We start from the raw sequence: 9,515 nt of genomic DNA, 5'->3' as shown, positions 1-9,515 counted from the left end.
ATTATATTAATATATATATATATATATATATATATATATATATATATATTGTGTGTGTGTGTGTGTGTGTGTGTGTGTGTGTGTGTGTGTGTGTGTGTGTGTGTATATATATATATATATATATATAATTTATATTTTGCTATATTTTTAAAATTTTATTATGCTTCCACTTTGACTCCCGTGGCATCATGGGGTTTGTAGTTTAGGGAGGGGCCTTTTAGAATTGTCAGCCATGGACCTTTTGGGGCGTCGCTCAACTACAACTCCCAACAATCCACAAAGAAAAGCTATGAACGAGTGGCGTGATAAAAGCCCTGTCAGCGAGGCAGAGGACGGCAGACGTCACTCAGGTGCGCCTCGACCAATAGGAAGACAGGGAGCGGTCATAAGCGCCCGCCCTCTCCGGAATCAAATGGTTCTTCCCTTCCAACCGTAAACTTCGCGACGAGGCAGGCGCTGCCGCCCCGCCCACCTAGCGTCGAAATGCTCGCGCCGAGGGAGGGGACAAAAGAGCGATACTGGACTCTCATTGGTTGAGCTGTTTGATGGTTGCGCAAGGGAGCCAGTAAGAGGTCGCGCGCGGCCGTTCTGAGGCGGCAAGAGCGAAGCCGGTTGAAGTGAGGGCGACAGTTCGTGGAGTGCGAGGTGGGTGGCTTGTGAGGGAAATGGCGGACGCCGGTTTGTGAGGGGAAAAGCAGCGCTTGAGTGGAAGGAGGAGAAACAGAAGGACTGAGGGGAACGCTGGGGCCAGAAAGAGGCTCCTTTGCCCCTCGTTTGTTGGTTCATTTCAAAGGAAAAACGTTTATATCCCAGTCCTTTGGGCCTGAAGGGAAGTCATGCAAGAACCGCCAGGAAAAGTGACTCTTGTTTATAAAACAAAACACAACGAATACTTATTTATATCCCACTCCTTTGAGTCTGAAGAGACTGAGAGAAACTCCAGAGCCTGGAATAGGATGGAAAACAAGGCAGAAATAGGATGGAATAATAAATAAAATACATTTAATAATAATAAAATCAAATAAATATTTATTTATATCCCTTTGAGCTGAAAGGGACTGAGAGAAACGCAGAGCTTGGAATAATATATAAAACAAAACAAAAATATGATAAATAAATATAATAATAATAATAATATTTATTTATACCCCACTTCCTTTGAGTCTGAAGAGGAACGAGAGGAGCCCCAAAGCTTGGAAAAGTTACTCCTGTTTTTCATTTTAAAATGTTTCTCAATATCTATTTATATCCCACTCCTTTAAGAAGAGGAATGAGAGGAAGCCAACGCTTGGAAAAGGTCCTATATATATATATATATATATATATATATATTGAATAACTACTGTATTTACATATCTCACTCCTGTGAGCCTTAAGAAGCGGGGCTGAAAGAACCGCCAGAGCTTGGAAAAGTTACTCCTATGTTTATTTCAAATGAAATGACTGGACCAAGAGCACCTCTGCCTCTCTGGAAAAAAACTCTAATAATAATAATAATAACACTATTCTTTTTACCTAAGAGAACACCTCTCTAGGAATCTCCCGGTCCTCCGGTGCAACTCTATGGTCAACGTCTGCCAGAATTTGACCAGAGAGTCACGGCTGGAGGACCTACAAATGCCCAGAGAGGCACTTGCTCCAGGAACTTCTAAGTTCTCCAGCGCAAATCTATGGTCAACCTCTTGGCAGAGTTGCACTGGAGGGCCTAGAGAGAACATACGAATCAAAGCCACAACTAATCAAAGCTGCAAACGTGGAGGTATATATTAGTGTATATTAGAAGTAACAATGGTCCTGTACAGCCAGGCCAAAATAAAGCTGCTTTGGGTCACTTCGGAGGTATGCTGTTTAAAGGATGCATGTGTCCTGAGAGGTCAGAAGCTGCTCCAAAGCCACGCTCCAGTACTTAGGACTGGAGACTAGTGTTGGCGCAGCTTCCGGGCTGTTAGGACACATGCATCGTTTAAACAGCATACCTCCAAAGTGACCCGAAGCAGCTTTGTTTTGGCCTGTTTGTATGGGGCCAATGTTAGCACAAGGCATTTCATCACCAAGTGAATTGTTAGGCTACTTAAACAGAACATTATGGCCTGTTACAGACTGCCAAAATAAAGCTGCTTCGGGTCTCTTTGGAGGTATGCTATTTAAATGATGCATGGGTCCTAAGAGTCCAGAGGTCGCACCAAAGCCACACTCCATTCCTAAGCATTGGAGTGCAGCTTTGGTGCAGCTTCCGGATTCTTAGGATGCATGCATCATTTAAACAGCATACCTGCAAGGCCCAAGTATATTTATTTAGGTATAAAATGATACACAGTATTTACCATATATATATATATATATATATATATATATAGGACCTTGAGTGATACATTTCTACCAATCTTGATCCCACCTAAAACTGTTTCCAAGTTCCTTTACAGACGTGGCAATGGCTGGACCATGCTGCTGCTGCTGCTGCTGTTGTTGTTGTGTGCCTTCAGGCCATTTCAGACTTATATGCCGACCCTAAGGCAAACCTTTCATAGGGTTTCCTTGGCAGGCTCCTTCGGAACGCGTTTGCCGTTGCCATCCTCTGCATCTGAGAGAGTGTGACTTGCCCAGAGTCTCCCATTGGGTTTGCATGGCTGAGACCGGATTCAAATCCTGGTCTCTCAGTGTCAAAGTCCAACGCTCATACACTGTCTCTCTAAATATTTCTTTAGGTATAAAATGGAAATATAAAATGCTATCCGGTATTTACAATATATTGCTCAATCTTTTTAATTCTGGAGCTGGTACATTTCTGCCAATTCCGATTCCACCCGAAATTGCCTCCAAGTGGCTTCACAGCCCCAATAGCTGAGTTTTGAGTCTACAGAAGCGGATTCCTTCTCCACACACAAACACACGGCTCCTTTTCAATACGCTCCTCCTGCAGTCGCAGGTGGCAAAGGGTTCCCTGTCTCACAAAAACAGACGCAGCAATAGATTTGTTGACTTTTAAGGTGCCAAAGTCTTGGTGTGTGTGTGTGACAGAAGAGCATAACTACTCCACTGAAAAATACAAGTGTACGTAGACACTTCCATCCTGTGTTTCACAGAAGGAAAGCTGAAGGCATACTTACTTCAAGAGTAGTGACTGCTACCTTGCTGCAACGCTTACATTGTATATTGCATTGCATTTACATTGTATATATGTTCCCAATTATGCAGATTTGGATCTGTATGCTTATGCTTAAGCAGTTAACTCAGAAACATTGCCAGTGATCTTTTTTTATAGGTCGCTCTTTGCTTTTTTTCTGGGAGGATACTTCTCCCTACTGCCTTTTTTTTCGGAGCTAGATTATAATGTTTCTAATTAAACCTGGAGCCCAGTTTCCAAAATGAAAAAATAGACGTATGCAGTGTCTTATTACATCAAAAGGAGAAACTATATTTGCTTAACATCCCTTCCTTTTCATTTATAACCCACACATTGACATAAGAAATATTTTTTTGATTTGATCTGCATCTTGGTTACGATATTGACCTCCTCTTTTACCGCATGCTGCTTGCTGCTTTTTGTTTTTTGGAAGGGGTTCAAGAAGAAGCCCCTTGTCCCAGGCCCAAACGCGGCGGCATCTGCCCACATTATCCAGCTTAGTACGCTCTCAGCAAGGTAGCCTCTGCCATCTGTTCTTGTGGAACAAGGCAGAATCTGGAGGCCTCTGGCTACTTGTTTATATATTTAAGGAACGTGGCACGACGTTCCATATTTTAGGAGACGTTAATCCCCCGGTTTGCATGCCCAATTTCGCCGGGAGAACAATTAATTAATGGAGCGATTAATCAGTTGCATGAAAGTAAATCCCATCCACCAAATCTTTTCCAGGAGGATTTTTAGTAGCCCTCTATCTAGCACAGGACTATCTCCATTTGATTTGTTGAACTCATAGAGTGGGTTTTTAATAGTATTTTGGTGGGGTCAATTTTGTCTTATTTTAGTCCCACAGTACACTATTATGTATGTGTAGAGAAATCTTTACATAAAGAGCATAGCACTCTTGTCCAAGATGTTTAATCCTTTGCTACCTGTTCTGATTTTCCTCTTCATTCTATGTAGGACAAGGCAAAAACTGACATGTTTACTTGTGGATTATTACAAACAAGGATCCATCCTGGCCAGAGTTTGTATGGCTCTAGATCAGTGGTCCCCAAACTTTGGACCTGCAGGTATTTTGGACTTCAAGTCCCAGAAGCCCTAGCAGTTCGGCCAACAATCAAGAATTCTGGGAGCTGAAGTCCAAAACATCTGGAGGACCAAAGTTTGGGAAATGATGATCTAGATGGGTGGAATATGTGAACACTTTCTGGAATTAAATACAACATCTACCCCAAGCGACAAGATATTTAGCTTGATTGTTCAAGTGTAAGAAAGAAGTACTGTATATGTGCAAGAATGATGTCTCTAAATCCATTGCGTAAATGTTTGGAAATCATGCTCTTGCCAGTCGTATTATAGTGGTAGTTTTGAAAGTGGGAAAACATTGAGAAGATTTTCTGACTTATAACATAAACCTTAAGGAAAAGACAGCAGTCCTGGTTGTTCTTTCTTTGTGCATAGTTTCTTTCACAAACCCCGTGTCTTTCAGCTGTTGAATATAGACGGCTCAAGAACAGACAAAACTGCAAATAACAAAATGGAAAAGGGAAAGAAAAAAACGAAGCCTCTCACGTCAAGAAAGGAAAAGATGGAGAAGAAGAAACCGAAGCTTCTCATGTCAGAGAAGGAGCAACAGGCGCATGAACCGAAGATGAAAAAGCAAAAATTGGAGATGAGCAAGCAAGTATGAGTCTTCTAAATGCATTTGCATGTATTTTCCTATGTTCAAAAACAGTGCAAAACAATACTTAGAATTGCAGATGTACAAGAATTTGCAAAGTGAACATTTTATTGTGGTGCATGTCACCGCACTTTGGTATGTTGCCGTCTCTAGGAATAGACACTTGTTTTCTGGCTCATGTATTGAATGAGTATAAGATGAAAGTTAAAACTGGATCAACAGATACCAGCATCTACTAAAAAGGAGTCGGCCAAGATGCTCTCTATCTTAACCATAAACATATACTTGGGAATCTAACTCAGTCTTTCCTCTCTGATCTAGCAATCTACACATTGTGTGTAACACAGTTCTGTAGGTAGGAGGAAATAACTACCATAAAACAGAAACGTCAGCAGGCATAATTATCTTCCACAGAATGGATGCATACATTTCTCCCAGAGCTGTGTTGTTAAAAGTATATAGTGTTTGAAATCAGAGACTGGATCCTAGTAAATGGTTATTAGTTCATTATAAAGTCGTGGAACAACTCCTACTTGCAGAAAATGGATTGCAGGGTGGTGAGTCTCATCACTGTCTGAAGTCCTTTTGGGTTAACCTACAGAGACTGAAATTTCACTGTTCTTATCTGCAGTATATTCTGATTTTGTCATAACAGAATCCTGCAGCAGCAGAAATGCACCCTGGAAAGTATCTCTACGCTCCTTTTAGATGAACTTTTAGATGCAGTTAAAATGTAAGACATGAAGCAGCTTTCCAATGTTGTCATTGCTCCTGTAGCCTGGCTCTGGAGAGCAGGACCTGGCTGACCGGACCCAACCTTCCTGCTGAGATAAGAGGAAATTCCTCCTGGGTCCCCTACTTCCCAGCCCTGGAGGGATCAGGCCATGGCTTTTGAAGAACAGAGAGGGCAAATAGCTGGTTTGAGCTTTTGGCATCTTGTTTACAATAAATTCATATCCTATGAAGTGGCAGCACACAGTTTTGAGAAATGCCAGTATATCGCAGCTGAGCTCTATGAATAGTCCGAATGGTCGTTTTGTAACTGAAATCCTCAGCTTTCTTTAAGGAAGCAATGTTTGGGGTGTTTTTTTTTTGTTTATATATAATATGTATAGTATTTTCTAGATACCAAAAAGCCAACATTGCTGCTTAATTATAAAGCTGGGGGAAGATTTTCTATATTGATGACATTTGAAGGCAAAGATAATTTCACGAACCCATTAAGCTGCCGCATTTAGCGGTGATTTAAATCACTTTTCTGTCTGCGTCTTTCACACCTCGGAAGTTTAAAATGCAGGTTTTTAATGGATTTTAGGGCAGAGCAGTGTGAAGGTAAGCTGAAATGTTTTATTCCGGGCCTAGTTCAGTATTGACCAACATAGTAAAATTTGTTCAAACAAAAGTTGTGCCAGCATCAAATAAGTCTATTTGCCTTTAAGACATGTTGACCTTTCAAAACAATCTTGTTACACTGATTTTTTTTATCTCTTAATTTCCTTCCTTTAACATAAAATAGCAACAAGTGACTTAAGTACTACACCAAGGTATGAATAGCCTTAGAAGCCATAGACTGCTGATGTAAACCCAATGCCTTAGATCTCTTAACAATGCGCTAGAGATAAGGAATAGGCTACAGAGCCCTCCTTTTTGAACTTAAATACTCCTGACTTTTCCATGCAGCCTCAAATGCGGTTAAGCCTTACATCTGTAGAGACATTTACCACGCTTAATGCCAACCAGGTTAACCAGAATTTGCTAACCAGTTCTCACTAGTTTCAATTTCTAAGAGAGCACATGATTTAGTAACTCACATTAACACTGTGAGTATTTTGCTATGCTCATTTGGGTTATAGCTAGTTGGGAAGGATACTTCTATTTTGCTTTTGATCAGTCGACTTTAACACATTCCTAGAGAAATGCCAGTTGTTTCTCGTTTTTATAAAGCACACTAGAAGTTATATAAATACTTGTGATAGTTCAGCGTTAAGATTTTAGGGGCAATAGTTGTTGCCAATTGCAATATCGCTGTTGTTGTTCTGTCCAATTACAGAAAATATTGATGTTTGTCTGAAGCTTGTTGTTCAGAGCTATCGTATTTATTATGAATGCTTGCTTGCTTATTAATGTTTTGACATCCATAGGCACAGTGTTGCTCTTTGCCTATTTTTGTAATGTCAATAAGACAATATTAGTTTACTTTCCTTCTCTGTGAACTGTGGAAATGCTTTCTTAGTCTTCCTGCAAAGCCAGTATAACTTCTGCAGAGTCAAGGTGATGTGGATTAAATATTCCCTTGCTTTTGGAGCTATAATAGTAGTCTATGAGCTTTCATGTTGATGAAATCACTGTCAGCAATTGCTCAATAAGTCAGGGGTTTATTAATACTGTACTCCATCTGAAACTGCTGATGAATCAATTCCCTCTAAATCCTTTACAACAGGGTGGACCGTCAAATAGTAGGGAGGATTACTGCATCCCTATTCTATGTTCTTTATTTGGTCGGAGGAATTGCAGAGTTTCGTGGACGAGTCACCGGTACATGTTGGTTTACCAAACAACTTTGGGTTTGATAACTTGACGTGCCTCAGTTTGCGCTATTAGGAGGCCAGTAGCTTTTTGAACAAGTGAGTCCTTTCTGCTGTCTTGATGTCTTGCTATGTCCCTAGGCATGCATTCTAGAAGGATCTCCATCCAGACACAACAAGCGCTTTGTGGAGAACAGCTAAAACTGGGAAATAATTGACACCTTCCTGCAGTCCTTGGTGACTTTGTTGGATTGAGCCTGTTTGCGAAAGTTTTGGTAGGGATGTCTCAGAGTCTAATGACAGGCAAATGCTTGTCAACTTCATGAGCTGCTCCCTACAGAATCCCATAAGGTTCCCTCCTGCTTCTAGTTCTGAACTCCAGTGATAGTCATTTATACCATTAGAACCTCTTGACTACTCCAGGACCATCAGACATGATCGCTATTTGCAGCTAGTATACAATCTGGTGGGCTGTCTGCCTTGTGTTGGGGCCTGTCCTGATACATAACACACCTGCACAGTTCAACAAGCAACGGAGGACAAGGGGGAAAATACATGGAAAGAACAGATAGGAGTAGTGGCAGTTGGTTCTTCCCTTAGCTTTAAAAGCAAGAAACCCTACTCTTGTCTCAGGTAACTTGCCAGATCGCCCAAGGTAAGTGCCACCATTTTGAAAAAGACCAAGTGAATGTTTCTGGGGAAAGACCACAGTACCTTTTGCAAGACAACATAGCCAGCTAAAGACCACAGGGGCTATGGAAAAGGCTTACATTTGTTTTTGTGTTGTTGTTTTTGCTTTGTGACTCTCAGATCAAGACCCATCCTTTTTGTTTTTGGTGGCAAGGCTTAAATGGGTCAGTGTGGATTTTTGATTTCTTTTAAAAACTGACAGGAAACTTGTCGGTTGTTGCTTTGCGTTGTTTTTAAGGCATTCTGCTGCCATGATAGTAAATTCCCCAAAGTGTAAAATATGCCAGAAATATTTAAATGCATAAATGAGGCTGAATAATTTTGCATTCCTTTGAATATTAGTCTAATGGGCTGAACAAATTTCCCAGGAAAGTATATTCACAGCTGGGAAAACAGTTCCGACTTTGAAAATGGCTTTCCCAGGCAAAAAGCTTGCATCTCCAACTGTTTCTGGTATAAACACAATATTTTGTGTACTGTTTAGCTGGGTTTGGAAAGGTTAAGAATGCTTCGCCGGGCATTAAACAATGGGATGGAGCCTCATATATATACATACATTTCGTGCTGTAGTTTAGGTTTCTCAGTTTGCGTTTTGTTCAAAGTTAAGAGAACTCAGGTTCTCTTTTTGTTCTAGATGCCCAAGATCTCCTTTTCATTCTAGAACTCAGGGTCTCTTTTCATTCTAGATACTCAAGAACTCCCTTTCATTCTAGAACTCGGGTTCTCTTTTCATTCTAGATGCTCAAGAGCTTTTCATTCTAGAACCCAGGTTCTCTTTTCGTTCTAGATGCCCAAGGTCTCCTTTTCATTCTAGAACTCAGGTTCTCTTTTCGTTCTAGATGCCCAAGATCTCTTTTTCATTCTAGAACTCAGGCTCTCTTTTCGTTCTAGCTGCTCAAGATCTCCTTTTCATTCTAGAACTCAGATTCTCTTTTCCTTCTAGATGCTCAAGATCTCCTTTTCATTCTAAAACTCAGGTTCTCTTTTCCTTCTAGATGTCAGACATCATGAACAGTTTTGAAATCCCTGGAAAGCTGTTACTTAAAGGTTGCTCCTTTTTCTCAATATAGCATTGCCCAATTTTTTATAAGACCAAGCAAAAAGGTTTCCTTGAGAACCAACTGTATGGATATGGCTCAGGATTGTTCATGACCAGCTTCTGCGTACAGTGGACCCTTGTTATACGCTGGGGTTTGGTTCTAAGATCCCCCGTGTATAACAAAATCCGTGTATGCTCAAGCCCCATTACATATAATGACAGAGCAAAATGGTGTCCCTTATAAAAAATGGAAAATCAAGGTAAATTTATACTTTTTTGGAACATTTTCAAACCGTGTATGCTTGAATCCGTGTATAAAAAATCCGTGTATAAGAAGGGCCGACTGTATTTTATTGGGCATAACTAGTAATAAAGCTCACTTTACAATGTAAACTCATTGCCAGCATGTCTCTCATAGGAGGGGAGACAAAAATCATCCAAGAACACTTGACCTTT

General features: G+C 40.7%; 1 protein-coding gene across 1 annotated transcript in view; it reads left to right on the top strand.

Moving 5' to 3' along the window:
- Positions 1–469: 469 nt before the first annotated feature.
- The window catches only part of C8H7orf50 (chromosome 8 C7orf50 homolog), a 92,136-nt gene continuing 83,090 nt past the window's right edge, over positions 470–9,515 (top strand). The window contains exons 1-2 of the mRNA XM_042480632.1: positions 470–645; positions 4,614–4,808. Of these exons, the coding sequence (XP_042336566.1) occupies positions 4,662–4,808 (147 nt within the window). The 5' untranslated portion in view covers positions 470–645; positions 4,614–4,661. The remainder of the gene's footprint in view (positions 646–4,613; positions 4,809–9,515) is intronic.

Source organism: Sceloporus undulatus, chromosome 8, assembly GCF_019175285.1.
Source record: "Sceloporus undulatus isolate JIND9_A2432 ecotype Alabama chromosome 8, SceUnd_v1.1, whole genome shotgun sequence".
Lineage (NCBI taxonomy): Eukaryota > Metazoa > Chordata > Lepidosauria > Squamata > Phrynosomatidae > Sceloporus > Sceloporus undulatus.
Note: the sequence above shows the minus strand (reverse complement) of the source record. Positions and strands in the feature narration are given on the sequence as shown.